Here is a 16,393-nt window from a genome sequence, read left to right on the forward strand (position 1 = left end):
GGCTTAACCCACTGAGCCACCCAGGTGTCCTGCTTTAATGACTTTTTGAATGCATTCCTTAAAGTCTATATTCTTTGTTATGTGTGTGACCAGTGAAGTCTTTGCTCAGTTAGTTTAAGTAGTCATTTGATGACTAGAGAGATTTCCTTAAATGTCTTCAACCAAGGATTCTTCTAGTCTTTGCTGAGGGGCTTAGTATGTGTATGGCATGGCTTCAGCACTCAGGCAGTGAGTTTACGCCTCTCTTTTAGTTTTCACTTCTTTTTTTTTTTTTTTTTCAGGTTTTGATATGTTTCATTAGAGCAAACTCTCAACAAAAGGTTGCTTTAATTTACAGAATTTCATGTGTGAGGACTGTCTAACCACTTGGACCCAAGTGAGAATAACCATTAGTCTATTTACGTACTTTCTTACTTTTAGTTGGCATACAAAAAGAAGTTTCACATTTATAAAAATCCCAATAGTGTAAATGACAAACCCATCCCTTAATTAAATATAAAAACAGGGCAGCCCCCGTGGCGCAGTGGTTTAGCACCGCCTGCAGCCTGGGGTGTGATCCTGGAGACCTGGGATCGTGTCCCATGTCGGGCCCCCTGCATGGAGCCCGCTTCTCCCTCTGCCTGTGTCTCTGCCTCTCTCTCTCTCCGTGTCTCTCTGAATAAATGAATAAATAAATAAATAAATAAATAAATAAATAAATATCTTAAAAAAAGTTAAGAAAAAATATAAAAACAGCTTCAAAAACATACAATTTAGATTGGTTTAATCTTGAAATGTAATCCAATAAGACTAAATACTAAACATTTCAGGTCCTGTACCAAATAGTAAAATACTCGAAGGCCTTCAGGATCCTTTGACTGATTTACATCAATAAGAGAACCTATTTTTGAGGTGGTGAAAGAAATATGTTCATCTCCAATTACAATCTCAAGCTCCTGTTGGCCAACTCTGTCAGGGGGAGGCCACAAGGCATCATCTTCTTTTGTAATTTCACTGTCATCAATAATCCTCTTCAGTTCCTCCATTATGCTCTTGCGTACATAAGCCTCCTTCCTGATCATGACATCATTTTTGTAATTGCTGTTGTTGGTATATCTACGCTTTCCGTCTGGCTGAAACTCGAACTCCAGAAACTCATGTCCAAACTTGCCCTTGTGCCCTACGTAGTCGTGCAGGTAGAAATCGCTGGCCATAGTCATGTTTGCCCCGCTGAAGCTCTTGTTTTCACTTCTTGCTTGTGTAGAGCCTAAAGGTCAGACAGAGGTGAGAGCTTGGGGCCTTCTCAGGGCTTTCCTGAGCATTCACACAGCCCTAGGTATGTGCATGTCCTTAAGCATGCATATTACCTTTTAGATTACATATTACCTTTTAGATTCCTAGAAACGTCTGAATTTTTCAAAGTCCCTATAGATCTCATTCCCTAGCTAAACCCTTTAGTGTGGCTGTTCTAAATAAAGAGATTTTTGACCTTTGTATTGATTGTTAGAGGGCGTCACTGGTGAAATGTTTAGCAAAGAAATGACATGACTGTATTTGTGTAATTGAAAAAATTCTTTGCTAATAAATGAGAATGAATTTAAGGGGGACAAATTAGAAGCACGGATATTAAGATTATTGCATCATTCTAGGAAAAAAATGAGGAAGGCTTGGGTTAAGTCTGGAGTAGAGGGAATGGAGAAAGGTGAGTGGTGGATTAGAAAAGTTCTTTTACAGGTTAGACACTTCACGATTTACAGGGTGATTAACTGGGAGGCCAGTGGGACCAGGTGAACAGGAGGGAAACTCCTACTCTCATGTCTGATGAAGCAAACTAGTTGAAGGATGGGGTCTTTCACCAAAAAAAAAAAAAGCAAACAAGTAGGCACAGTTTGGGGAGACACATAAAGATACTGATCCAAATGTATTATTAACTATGGTTAAAATAATCGATGTATTTGTTTTTTTAAGATAGAAATGGAGTATCTTTAAGAGGGAAGTTCTGTGTAATTACGTCCACTCCAATGGCTTCGGATTCAGATGCTGTAATCCCTCCTCTTCCTCCATCCAGAGGATTCATCACCAATCTTGACTTGGGAATGCCTTAAGGATGCTTATTATTTGGAACATACTTGACAAAGTCAAGGGGTGAACATGTTGCCCTAAACAGAGCCTGTGCCTAAGTAGGATATAGATTTTTTTCGATAATCGGTCATTTCTCGGGTGGTTTTTGTTGTGCCCAAGATTGCGAATCTGAGAAACCACCAAGGAGCCGACACCGATGCAAGTACCGAAGGGTTTATTAACAAGCTCCAGCTTGGGTCCAAGTGTGCCCCACAGGGCGGGCGGGGACTTGGACCCCGAGGTGGGTTCCAGCTGGTTTTTTTTTTTTTTAAAGTTTTAGATTTATTATTATTATTATTTATTTATGATAGTCACAGAGAGAGAGAGAGAGAGAGAGAGAGGCAGAGACACAGGCAGAGGGAGAAGCAGGCTCCATGCACCGGGAGCCCGATGTGGGATTCGATCCCGGGTCTCCAGGATCGCGCCCTGGGCCAAAGGCAGGCGCCAAACCGCTGCGCCACCCAGGGATCCCCCAGCTGGGTTTTATGGGCTGGTCTAGAGGATTTTCAGAAGGGGTGGAGGAATATTTTCATTCCAATATGGGGGAAAGGGTGGGGGAGTTTCTTAAGATCTGTTTTCCTTCCAACACAGGACTTTCTGTCTCTGTCAAGGGCGTCCCGCGGTGCTTCCTGGCACGTTCAGCTCGTACTCCCAGGGGCCTGCGGTGGCTGTCCTCGGGCTAATGCTACACTCGAGGCGGGACGGCCTCGATTTTTCTCGGCCTCCAGTTTTGTTCTCTGAAAACCCAGCACAGAGGAGATGAGGAGTTTAACGCTGTTGACGCTAATTACTTGGAGAAACGTGAATAATGCTTTTTTTAAGCCCTGTAAATGAAACTGGGCTTAAAATAGGTGGTTCTAACATTTGGGAAACGTTGGATTTTCCTGGAAATCCAGTCCCCGGAGAGCGAAGGCGGCGGGTAGGTGCGCGGTGAAGAGGACCTGGGACCTCTCCCCGCCTTTTTACGCCCTTTTCTCTCGGGCTTCGCAGATGGCCCAGGGCGCCGCAGCGAGCACGCCAGCGACCCGGGCTCCGGGGCCAGCCGCCCCGCAGCTCCGCCTCCCAGCCCGGCACCTCCAGGCCCGGACGCGCGGAGGAGACGCGGGGAAGGTGGGGGCAGAAAGGGGCGGAGGTCGGGGCGGGCTTCCGTGCGGCGCGCGCAGCCGAGGCCGAGCCCGAGCCCGAGCCCGAGCCCGAGCCCGAGCCCGAGCCCGAGCCGCGGGCCGCGCCGCCGTCTGTGCGCGCTCTGCCCCGGGGCGCCCGCCCGACGCCCGACGCCCGAGCCGGCTCCAATTGGCCGTCGGGGGAACGGAAGCCGAAGCGGAGCCCCGAGCCGTGAACCCGGAAGTGCTTCGCGCCGGAGGCCCGGGCGACTGTTTTGAATGGAATCGGGCTGATTCATCGCCGGTTCGCGGAGCCAGAGCCCCGTGGAGCGGGAGCCGCCGCCGCCGCCCTCGCGTCGCCGCAGGTGGGACACCAGAGCCCGGACCGCGGCCTCCCGCGCCCGCCGGCCGCAGGTAAGGCAGGGAGGGTCGGTCCGCGGGCGGCCGCGCTAGGCCGCCGCCAGCCGCGCGCTCGCCTGAGTCACGTTGCGCAGCCGAGCGGCCGCTGAGGCCGGGGCGCCGAGGGGCGCGGGCCCGCCGCCCTCCCGCCGCCCTCCGCGGGGGACCCGGGCCTCCCGTCAGCCGGGTGCGCCCCGGGGGTTGGACTCGGCCTGGGGACCCCCTCCCTGCAGCGGGGACCTGTGTGTGGCCTCTTGCGGTGTCCGCCGGGCACCTGACGGCAGGCAGCGCGGACGAGAACTTGCCGTTGAAGGCCTGCTGCCTCCGTCCCCGGCCCTTCCCGTGGGCCTTGACCCTTTTCCTCGTAGTGTGAGGATTTTAATTCCCCTTAAAAACCAAACGGAAACCCCAGAGATGCACCGGTTTTTAACCCTGAAACTCTTCCAAACAAAGTATGGTGTTTGTTTTTGTTTTTTGTTGTTTTTTTCCCCCCTGCCCTGCCTTTTAACTTTCAGTTTGTCTTGATTGAGGAGTTGTGTGGGTTTTTTTGTTTGTTTTTAAATTGAGGAGTAGTTGGTGAATAGATAACATTTCCTGTTTTCAATAAAGTATTAATCTGCTACTCTGTTACTTCTTGGAACTTAGTTTTCCCCGGGGACTGACTTTGTGTCTGTCAAAAGAAGAAAAAGTGTAAACTTTTCGGAAGAGTTTTAATATAAATCTAGTTGGGGGATGAAAAAGTCTTGAAATGAAAAATGGTAACTAAAAAGTCGATAAAGATTCATGGGGAAGGCAAGGAAGAAGCTTTACAAATTAGCATAGAAATGCAGTTTTGGGTGAAGACTATTATTATTATTATTATTATTATTTGGTCACAGAAATATGTTTTTGGTGCTGCTGTGTTGTTTATTAGGAATAAAGTCATAAGCCAGTCACTGATAATGTCAAAATAACAAAAAACTGAACACAGTTTTGGTGGAGATGTTTAACACGGTGGTGGTTTTCTTGTTTTGTTACGTAAGGCTGGCAGCTGGCTCATTTAAAGTTTATATGCTTTAAACAAATATAAATTTAGTGAGTTACTGTGCATTTAGAGAGATGATTAAGATATAGTAGCTCAGAATTAACTACATAAAGTTGTGTTCAGTGAAGTGATACTTAGTCAAAGGCCTGAATAGTGTTTTAAACGTGTCCCAGGACAAAATTATTTCTGGCCCACAGAAGGAAGTTTTGAAGTCCTCTTTCAAAGAAACCCCATCTGTTGACTTTGGGATATTTTTCTTCCCCCCCAAGGTGCTTGGTAAATAATCTTTTTGCGGTTCTAAATGTAAAGCTGCATTTTAACCTGTTATGGGTTTATTTTATTTTTATGCTTGTGTAAACTTGTGTTTAGTATGTAGGTTTGGAACCCATGTTTGAATATCAGGAACAAGAGGCAATTGTGCTTTTGTTTTCCATCGTATAGCAGTGTTCATTTTATAATGTAGTATCCACTTCTGAAAGTCTTACCTGAATATTCATGAGATTTATTACTCAGGAACTTGTACACTCAGTTTTTTGCACTCATTTGACATTCATATCCTGCTTTGTGATATTTTGGAGTCTCCATGTGTAAGATGAGAGTTGGATTAAATATAGCTTCTGGTTCTAAGGTGATGATAACAACAGTATCAAGAGTTCTTGAGTACCTTATGAATGTTCCAGGCACTATATTAGGCACATTGTATTTCATCTTACCACCAACTTGCAAGGTAGGTATTATCCCCATCTTATAGAAGAAATCTGTAGAAGAAGGTAACGTTTTCCATATCATTCAGAGAATAGATTTTTGGTTTTAAAGATTTTATTTATTTGAGAGAGAGAGAAGAGGATGAAGGGGGTGGTGTTGGCTGAGGGAAAGGGAGAAGCAGGCTCTCCATTGAGCAGGGCACCCGATGTGGAACTCAGTCCCAGGACCCTGGGATCATGGCCTGAGCAGAAAGCAGACACTTAACCTACTGAGCCACCCAGGCATTCCTGGAGAGTAGGTTTTGAAGCTCGTATTCAAATTGAGGTCTGATTGCCTTCACAGGCTTTCTGGCTCTACACTGCTTCCTTTAACTTTATGTATTTTTCATGGGTTTATATCCTGCTTCCCCAAATAGACTATAAATTCAGCGAAAGTCACTGAGTTTCTTAGTGGCTCTATTTCTGTATCACCTTATGTACAAGGTAATACAGGTTTCCCCTACTATCTGAAAGTTAGCTTTATCCCACTTGAGTTTTACAGAACACCTACATTATACCCGTTTTTGCTAACAGAAAGAGAACCGGAGAGGATTTTTGCTTTTACAAAATGGTAATTGTTTCTTCGACTTATGTCATTTCCACTTAGGAAAGTTTTAATAGGAACACTCTGCTTTGGGATAGAGGGGGAGACTTGTGTTTAATGAATATTTAACTGAATGCTGTAATTAGGAGACAGCACAAGAAAAGATGTTTGTGGTAGTTCCATTTTCACTGTTCTAAACTGGAAAAATCTTGTTTTCAAAATCCTACTTGTATAATTAAGTTTAATATTGACTTTTTCTATTTCTTCCATTGAAGAAAGCCCTTAAGAAAGTCAAAGAAGTTCCTAATTACTTTCCACAAATCAGAAAGTAGAGGAATTAGAGATACAGTGAGATCTGGAGTAAAGAGAGGGTTTAGCAGCAGTCTCAGAAGTAATATGTAACTGCGACATGGGTTGGGGAGTACAAATGAAAAATGAACTAAGAAAAACAATGATAAACTCAAACAGCTAAGGGCTTCATGATTTTGTTTGAATTTTATGAATTATTGGGACAACAGTGTCCCTTGTGAAAAGGTTGAAAAATTAAAAAAAAAATTGCCACACTTCAAATCCAGATTAAGATAATTTTGAAGGGTCTGTTTTTTAGTTACTTGTGGTTCCATACATTCCCTGTAAATATTTGAGAATTGATTTAATTCCAACATGAACAGAATCTAATTGTATCAGGTTCTAATCAGATATAAACTCAGGGAGATGAACAAGTGGAAAATCAACTTTTTGATGTATAACTTTTTGAAAGTACGTACTATGTGTTTTTTTTTTTTTTTAACCAGTTAGGATTCTAAACATTACTCTATGTATGACATATTAGTTACAGCTAAACACTTTATTCATATTATCTGATAATGTTTAAAGTAAGTTAATCGTATCATGATAAGCTCTTGGGTCCTCTGTTTTTCGATATGTTTAAAAGCCTGGTTTAGATCCGTAGGTGTTTTGTATGGCTTTTATTTCTAAGTATTGTCTTTTATATTATAGTGTAACACTTTAATTTTATTAACCTTTTGCTAAATTCTGCAAAGTGGAAGTCCCTCCTCTCCAATGTAATTCATTTAGTACTGTGAAAATATACCTATTGTTTTGAAATTCACTAAGTGACAGACAGAAGAAGAATCTATGTTGTATGAATTGTAGACCCCTAAGGAGGGTAGTGCAGATGATAGCACCTGGCATTCATTGTTTACTTACTGTACACCAAGCATCTTATTTTTTTAAAAGATTTTATTTATTTATTCATGAGAGAGACAGAGAGAGACACAGGCAGAGGGAGAAGCAGGCTCCCCTGCTCCCATGCAGGGAGCCCGATATATGACTTGTCCCGGGATCATGCCCTGAGCTGAAGGCAGACGCTCAACCACTGAGCCACCCAGGTGTCTCCCCAGCATCATGTTAAATGTTTATGTCCACTGTCTTCTTTAATCTTGTAAACAACTGTATAAGATGGAATCTGTCATTATTTCCATTTTGCAGATGAGGAAGCTGAGGCTCAGAGAGGTAACTGACCCAAGGACACACAGCTAATAAGTATTAGAGACAGAATTTGAATCCTGGCACTTGTACTGCGGAGTCATGGCTCTTAACCTCCATATGAAATATGCGTAACATAAAACTTGCCATTTTAACCATTTTTAGATGTGCAGTTCAGTTGCTTTAAGTACATTCAAGTTGTGCAACTATCACCACCATTCATCTCCAGAACTTTTTCATTTCCCAATTGTAATACTTCTGAAAACATAGATAGTTCATGATTTTGTTGAAGAGACAATGGGTATTATCTCTGTTTACAAAACATTTTTTTAGAGTTTTTTTTTAAATTTTTATTTATTTATTATAGTCACAGAGAGAGAGAGAGAAAGAGGCAGAGACACAGGCAGAGGGAGAAGCAGGCTCCATGCACCAGGAGCCCGACGTGGAATTCGATCCCAGGTCTCCAGGATCGCGCCCTGGGCCAAAGGCAGGCGCTAAACCGCTGCGCCACCCAGGGATCCCAAAATATTTCTTTTTAGATTTATGAATACCAATTAAAGTTAGTCCAATGATTTTTTTTCCCCTTCTACATTACCTGTTTCATTTTGCTCATCTTTTAGGACACTTTAGCATTTGTCCACATATGAACTTCATTAGCATTATAAAAGATAAAAGAATATGTCACACATCTCTTTAGCAAAACAAGTTCTTGTAAAATAGCTTGTAATGGGACACCTGGGTGGCTCAGTGGTTCATCCTTCGCCTTCAGCCCAGGGTGTGATCCTGAAGTCCTGGGGTAGAGTCCCACATTGGGCTGCCTGCATGGAGCCTGCTTCTCCCTCTGCCTCTGTCTGTCTCTGCTCTCTGTGTGTGTGTCTCTCTCATGAATAAATAAATAAAATCTTAAAGTCTAGTTTTCATAAATAAATAAATAAATAAATAAATAAATAGTTTGTAGTAAAGTCCTTCTTGTTGAATACCTAATTAGATGAGAGCCTTTTTTTTTTAAGTCTTTCAAATATATTCACTCATTGATCCACTTAAAAAAATAATTTTTGTGGTGAAATTCAATTAACATAAAATTAACCATTTTAAAGTGAACAGTTCCAGGGTACCTGGATGGCTCAGCTAGTTAAGCATCTGATTCTTGGTTTCGGGTCAGGTCGTGATGTTAGAGGATGTGAGATCAAGCACTGTGTCAGACTCTACTCCCAGTGTCGTGTCGGCTTGAGATTCTTTCCCCCCTCTCCTGCTCTTCCTCTCGTTAAGTGTGCATGTGCTCTGACTCTTTCTCTCAAACAAATACATCTTTAAAAAAAAAAAAAAGAAGTGAACAGTTCATTGTCTTTTAGTACATTCAGTGTTGTGTGACTACCACCTTTGTCTAGCTCCAAAACATTTCCATTATTCTGTAGTAAAATTCCTTACCCATTAAGCAGTTTCTCCATTTTACTCCTTTCCTGCAACCTCTGGCAGTCACTAATCTGCGTTCTTTTCCTATAGATTCATATATTTGGGATATTTAATATAAATGGAATCATACAGTTTGCAACCTTTTGTGCATGTCTTTCTTTACGTAGCATGTTTTGAGGTTCATCCACATTATCACATGTGTCAGTGCTACATTCCATATTATAGCTGAATGATATTCCATATGGTCCATTGTACGTATAGTCATACTAGAATTTGTTTATCCTTTCACCTTTTGATGGACATTTAGGCTTTTCCCACCTTTGGGCTGTTATGAATAATGATACTGTAAACATATACGTACCTGTGTTTGTTTTGAATACCTATTTTTAATTCTTTTCGATATATACCTAGTAGTGAAGTTGCTGCGTCATAAGATAATTCTTTGTTGAACTTTATAAAGAGCTCCTAAACTGTTTCCAGCACTCAGTGCTTCTTCAGTTCTAGAAAATTCATGTAGGGTTAATTTTGTTATCTGAAGATGTATAGTCTGAAATTTTGTTTATATCAGTGGTTCTGAACTGGGAGTGATTTTGCCCTTCCAGGGTACATTTGGCAACGTCTGGAGACATTTTTGATTATCATGACTGGGTAGGTGCTTCCAGCATCTAATGCGTAAAGGCCAGGGATGCTGCTAAACACCCTGTCATGCATAAGACAACCCGTACAACAAAAAATTTGGTTCTGAATGTCAACAGTACTGAAGAAACCCTGGTTTATACCATCAATTTTATTGTTATCGTTAGAGACAAGAGTGCTGTTACCTGTTTCTTTATATTCACCTTGTGATTCTCTAATCATTGTAAAAAAAATTTTTCTCTGTGACTTTTCCTATCTTTGACATTATGGATGTAACATGAAAAATTCTGAATTTTCAACTGTGTTCAAATGAAAGCTTAAAAAGAAAAAAAACCTCCAAAGATTATGTCTCTAGTCTTTCATATTTTTCTGAAAGATGGTAAAATACTTTGGGCAGCACAATAGAAGGATGAAGCAATAGCAATAATGTATTTCATTATTGCATGGATAATTCTTACTCTTCCATTTTTCTTTTGAGTCTTTGGCATAGTTGGGAATAATTGACTAAGAAATGAACTAGTTCCTACGGCAATGAAATAGCAAACTTTCAATTATGGGAAAATAACATCACTAAGATTCCATAATATATCATGGATTTGTAATAATCTGCAATGGGACTATATGGTAATTGCACAATACAATGTCCTATTTAAAAATATGAGTAAATTTTCTCTTTGTTCTTTGAAATACCTCTAGAAAGACTAAAAGTCATGAATTGTCAATTCTTGTGTATAGCGAAAACTGATCAAAAAAGAGACTTCAAAACAAAATGTGTGCGTGGGGTTAATCCTTTGCTTTATATAGCTCCCTGGAATGCTATTCCTTCACATATTCTTCTGGGAATGGCCATTAAAATCAATTTTGATTTCTATTTTGCTTTAAGGAATTTTGCTTCATTTCTAGCTCTTGGCATAATTTCCTCCATAGTTTTCAAAATTATATCTTATTTTATTATTTACTTTTTTTAGGAGCGAGAGAAAAAAATACTTGGGAAAAGTTATACCTGCCAGTATAGCTTGAGTTAAGAAGAAATTTGTCAAACTCAACGAATTGAAGCTTAACACTTCAAGAGTTGGAGTTACTGACCAGGTGAGAATGAAGAATGTGTATAACTTTCACCTATTATTTTAGGATATGATATAAAGATGTTATGGAAATGTATCATTTTTTAACATACATCAAATTATAAATATGTGATAGGTATCCAGATTTAAGAGCTAATGAAAGTCATTTAGATTAGCTAGCATTTTTGTTCTTTCTTTCTGTAACTCTTTTTAGAAAGTAGTGTAATATAGAACATTTATCGATATATATCATTTCCAAATGTTAGTATTTTTATTAGATATGTTTATGTTATCTAAAATGTTTTAGTTTGTTAAATATTTTTTCCTGTTTGCTGAGACATCTAATTTTACTAAAAACACAAATTTGACCTGCCAGATTTTCTTTCCCTCTGCTCCCCACATCGCTCATGTATATTCACAGCATCTGGAGTCTGTGTAAAGTCATCAGAAACAACACTGGGGGAATAGATAAACTGAGCACAGCTGGGAATCGACTTTGGCCTGGAATGTATATAATGTCTAAAGTATACTGTATGTTGTTAGTTTTTTTCCATTTGTTCCTTAAGTTTCTAAGCTTGGAATGGTCCAAAGGAATTTTTTTTCCCTTTGGTAATACATTCTAGAGATATGTATTTATGTAATGTATTTTATGCACATTATCTTAAATATTTTAAACTATTCAGTCCCCCCCCCCCCCCCCCCCATGTAGATAGTCTTTTAAAAAGTGCCATGTGTTAAATGCTGTATTTGAGTTGAGGAATTTTAATGAGAATTTGATGGAGATTTTGTAAATGCTGCTATTGGAATGCGTTAAGGTTATAAAGCAGAAACTTTGGACACTCAAGTTTTCTTATGTGCCTTTCATTTTTTAAAATGAATTTATCTGTTGTGAACCTCATAGACTTGTTGATACAAAGTTGTTTATAATTGTTTATATAAAATTCAAAAGCAGCAGAACTAATATATACCATTAGAAGTTGGAATTCTATCTTTCCATGGTGATAGGGACTGGAAAGGGGGCCTGAGGAGTATGCTTAGGTGCCGATAATGTTGTTTATCTATCTAGGTGGTGGCTATGGAAGTGTGTTCACTTTGTGAAGATTCCATGGCTGTGTCATTTGTGCATTTTTCTGTATGTGGACTTGGATAAAATTCGCAATATTAACATTGTTAAATACAGGAGTAACTTGTTAGCAAGATCCAACAAACATAATTAGGCTGTAATGTAATGATCATGAGTACGCTATTAAATTTTAGTGTATATAGCAGTTCTAACTAGTAAAACAACATGAACAAACGACTAATTCATTAGCATTTAATTTAGAATATAAATTGTAGTAATACCATTTCTGGAGAATACACTTAGAACAGAAATTTTAAGGCACAGTAACAATTTTCTAGTGGAAGAAATGCTTCATTGTCATGTTTAAAGTATTTAGTTGTATTGATAATAATTTTTTATAATTTGGTTACACTTTTTTGTGTAGTTGAGTTCATATTGGTATCCTTGCTATTTCTTTCCTTTGATTTCTTTTGAGTTTTTCAAGCTTATAAGAATGTCTTCTATAAGTATTCTAGACATGAAAAACAAATCAGATTGGTACTTTAAAAGTTAATGTTCTGTTGGTTAACTCCAAAATTATCGTTGAGAACAGCAATTGAATTTTCTTATTGAAAAAGGTGTATATGTTTATAAGGCTAAATATCTGTGTAGGTTCTAGAACACTATCTTAATGCATTTAATGTTTACTTTATAATATTTCTTTTAGTATAATGAGTTCATTTTGAAAAAGCCTTTGATGCTAATTCAGAGATCCATAATCTGCTCACAATGTCTTTCACATGTAGTTTTGATGATAACTGACAAGCTGTAAGTTAATTAGCACAGAACTTACTAATGAGGATGTTAAAATTTAATTTAAAAGTGAGGATTTTTATTTGTACACTCTGGACAAATTGAAGGAAATTCAATCATACATATGATAAGCATTTCAGGCACTTTTTCCTCATTCAGGTACTTTATTAGATAACAATGAGAAAATATAATTAACTTAATGATAGCAAAGTTTTGAAAGTATGCTAAGATTGCTTGTCTTTAAAACCGGGGATAACCCAAAACCAAAGCAGTAAAGTAAGGTCTGTTAATTAGCATGGAAGACAGCTTCTTGAATTAATATGTGGTGTTAATTAACAGGAAGTCTGATGTTGTGTTGTAATTACCACCAATATTTTTGACATACTGAGTGACTGAAGGTGAATTATATAGATAGCAATTGAGTAAACACTTTTGTGCTTAGGAACGTTTTCCTTTGTTTCTGTTTTCTAGAAATATGGACAGACTTCTTAGACTTGGAGGAGGTATGCCTGGACTGGGCCAGGTTAGTAAATAGACTTTTCAGTATTTCTTTATGTGCAAACTACACATCTTTCTTTACTTATCCAAAGAGAAAGAAATCACTCCCACAAAAATCATCTTACAGATAACCTTATGGTAAGAAGCTTACCTTATTGTTGGTGGTTATATTGCAACACTGAGTAACGTGTGGAGAATGTTTTCTATTATTTTAATTTCATTTCTCCTAGGAATAAGAATTTTCTCTATTTTTCAATTTAAAATTTTGGGATGTGCGAGATTTTCAAACTTCCCTTTTAATAAAAAAAAAAAAAACACTCAAAATACCTTACTTCTGGGTTTACAATGTAGACTTTAGAAGTAACACATGAAAAAGTAAACATGGCATACATGGCAAAATCCAGAAAACTGACCCACAGAATGTATGTACAATTTTAATACTGATAAATTCCTTCTGGTAGTTATGATCCATGGATGAATTGATATGTAATATCTCTTTTTTTCTTTGCATTCTTAATAGAATTAAATTTGTTTTCAGTTTTAGTATTATCATCTATCTTGTTTCTTACTGTTGGGCAAATGGTCTCTAGATAGATTTTTTTTTTTAATCACAGAATATTTATTCTGCTTTAGGTGAGGAAGGAATTTTTGCCTTTTTTGAGTTCTACACTGATTATCTTTCCAGTTTTCCATTCACAAAAGTGATGACTATGTGTTGTTCCTTTCCTGAGGCTTATATGTAGCATAATGTTTTATGGCCAAATTTTGGGAATATTTTATAACCTACCTTTATAACCCTTCTAGTTACCAAGTTTCCCTCATTTTCATATCATGGTCAATCAGTTTATCTTCCTTCATTTAAAGTAGTCTATATGTTGTGAAAGACACAGTTTTGTTGGGGATTTTATGGTATTTTCAGTGTGGAGGCACTTTTATAAGAATTCCTTACATAGAGGGTGCCTCAGCGGTTGAGCATCTATCTGCCTTTGGTTCAGGGCATGACCCCGGAGTCCTGGGATCGAGTCCCATGTCGGGCTCCCTGCATGGAGCCTGCTTCTCCCTCTGCCTGTGTGTCTCTGCCTTTCTCTCTTTCTCTGTGTCTCTCCTGAATAAATAAATAAAATCTTTAAAGAAAAAAAAAAGAATTCCTTAAGTAGATCTGCCATGTCTTTTACTGATACACCTTTTCCTTTTAGAAAGTTGGAATCATTTTGTGATTCTGTTTTGCATCCTTGTGTAGACTTCAGCTCTTTTTACTTCTGTTAGTGTTGACTATTTCTCGTGTTCCTTTACTATCAGCCTATTTCTTTATGATTCTTCATTTTTCTAAGATCTGTTTAATCCATACTCTGAAGAGGCCTAAGCCTTGGGGCACTTGGGTGGCTCAGTTGGTTAAGTGAGGTCATGATCTCAGGGTCATAAGGTCAAGCTTTGCATTGAGTTCCAAACTGAGTGCAGAGTCTGTTTGAGATATTCTCTCTCCCTTGTACTTTTTCACTCTCTGTATAAATAAAATCTTAAAAAAAAAAAAAAAAAAAGGTTGATTTTTGAGACTTGACCCTTCCAAAGCTGTTTTTTATACTTTCGTAAATGTCAGAAGTGAGCTGAGGTATTGTGTAGGTACTGCAAATTTACCTGCAAAATATAGGCTATGATATTGCTTTAGTACGATTCTTAAAGGAAGTTGCAGTAAATTTAAATACCAAATATCTTTTCTTAAGCATTAGATGCCATAAATTATATATCCATGCTAGAAATCCATGCTGAAAAATTGCTGGACATGAAATACGGTTTTACCAACCACTAATAAGCTACATCATACCTCTGTGAGTACTACAAACCTTTGTAGTAAGTGAAAAACTTAAGTTTGATTCAGTAACCTCTCCTTGGTTTCTGATAATTTAATCATCTCATGTGTCCTGTATATTTTTATTTGAACTTGAAAATACGTTGTTTGAAAATTTATTATTTCAAGTATGTGTTTCATCTTCCCAATTAAATGGCAAACTCTTAAGGGGATAATTTGTGGGGTGCTTATTTCTGTGATGTCTCCTTTATCAAATACTAGTTTTCAGTGCTTAATGTTTTTTCATTAAAATTTTATTTTAGTCTTGGGGTGCCTGGGTGGCTCAGTCTGTTAAGTGTCTGACTCTTGGTTTTAGATTAGGTCATAATATCAGGGTCCTGGGATCGAGCTCTTTGTCAGGCTCTGTGCTCAGTACAGAGTCTGCTTGTCCCTTTCCCTCTATTCCTTCCCTCACTCACATGCTCTCTCTCAGAATAAATAAATAAAAGTCTTTAAACATTTTTTTAAATTTTTATTTATTTATGATAGTCACACACACACACACACACAGAGAGAGAGAGAGAGAGAGGCAGAGACACAGGCAGAGGGAGAAGCAGGCTCCATGCACCGGGAGCCCGACGTGGGATTCGATCCCAGGTCTCCAGGATCACGCCCCGGGCCAAAGGCAGGCGCCAAACCGCTGTGCCACCCAGGGATCCCCTCTTTAAACATTTTTTAATTTTACTTTTATTTTAGACTTAAGATGTTACTTTTGCAACAAATGTTAAGTGTATTATTTCTTAATGTACAGGAATAAAGTGTTGTGTAATGTTTATTTTAAATACAGTCAAAGGTATTTGGGTTAATAATAGCTACTCTATCCATTCAGTAATGCATAGCAGCCAATAAAAGTGGAAAAGGAGACATAAGCTATTTTGTCCCTCCAGAAATAAATGGAATGTTACTGTCTTACCACTTATTTAATGGAAAAGTCAGAATTTTCTTATAGGGCAGGATACTTGCTGGTAAGTTTGCAAATGGCCCTTTTAAAACATGAGAATAGAAACGGAATAGGGCACTTTCTTCTGACAACTCTGAACTTTCTCCGAAATGACATGATTTTTCTCGTCTCCATGGCTAATTCTCCCACTTATTCTCTGATCCCATCCTCTCTTAAAACCTAGTTCATCTGCACTGATCTCTTTCTCTGCTTATAAGAATGTTTAAGTTGTCTGTATCCAAAAAAGACAAAACTTCACTGTACCCTGCCACTAAACCTTTCTTCTATTTATTTCTAGAGTTCCTGAAATAATAGCTTATACTCACAGATAATATATCCTTCCTTACCTTTATTGACTCTTGTGAGGTTATATTCTGCCCTCCTCTTCCATTACTTTTCTGGAATTGCTCAAATTGCCAAATCTGTTGGCCTACTTTTAATTCCTTTTTCAGTGGACTTTAATATTTTAATATTTTATTTTTATTTATTTTATTTATTTTTTTATTCATTCATGACAGACAGAGAGAGAGAGAGAGGCAGAGACACAGGCAGAGAGAGAAGCAGGCTCTATGCAGGGAGTCCGATGTGGGACTTGATCCCGGGACTTCAGGATCATGCCCTGGGCCAAAGGCAGGCACTAAACCGCTGAGCCACCCAGGGATCCCGATATTTTAATATTGTTAATAGTGTTTTAAAACTTTCTCTTCCTTTAGCTTTATCATGGTACTTTTTCCTACTTT

General features: G+C 38.7%; 2 protein-coding genes and 1 pseudogene across 3 annotated transcripts in view; 1 reads left to right on the top strand and 2 right to left on the bottom strand.

The window, feature by feature from the left end:
* Window positions 1-746: 746 nt before the first annotated feature.
* Window positions 747-1,199, bottom strand: LOC112916533 (protein mago nashi homolog pseudogene; annotated as a pseudogene).
* Window positions 1,200-2,607: 1,408 nt separating this feature from the next.
* On the bottom strand, window positions 2,608-3,612 carry LOC140598176 (uncharacterized). The gene is made up of 2 exons (XM_072751723.1): window positions 2,963-3,612; window positions 2,608-2,837 (listed from the first exon to the last, which is right to left on the bottom strand). Exons 1-2 carry the CDS (start codon window positions 3,500-3,502, stop codon window positions 2,739-2,741), a joined length of 639 nt encoding a protein of 212 aa, XP_072607824.1. The 5' UTR covers window positions 3,503-3,612; the 3' UTR covers window positions 2,608-2,738.
* Window positions 3,249-16,393, top strand: part of PSMD14 (proteasome 26S subunit, non-ATPase 14) — a 101,616-nt gene continuing 88,471 nt past the window's right edge. The window contains exons 1-3 of one of the 2 annotated variants that reach the window (XM_072751721.1): window positions 3,249-3,617; window positions 10,419-10,539; window positions 12,841-12,892. In XM_072751721.1, coding sequence (XP_072607822.1) covers window positions 12,845-12,892 — 48 coding nt within the window. In that variant the 5' untranslated portion in view covers window positions 3,249-3,617; window positions 10,419-10,539; window positions 12,841-12,844. Of the gene's footprint in view, window positions 3,618-3,760; window positions 4,055-10,418; window positions 10,540-12,840; window positions 12,893-16,393 lie in introns of those variants that run through there. The other variant, XM_072751722.1, reaches the window with a different exon arrangement.

The sequence above is a fragment of the Vulpes vulpes genome, chromosome 3 (genome assembly GCF_048418805.1).
Source record: "Vulpes vulpes isolate BD-2025 chromosome 3, VulVul3, whole genome shotgun sequence".
NCBI classification, from domain to species: domain Eukaryota; kingdom Metazoa; phylum Chordata; class Mammalia; order Carnivora; family Canidae; genus Vulpes; species Vulpes vulpes.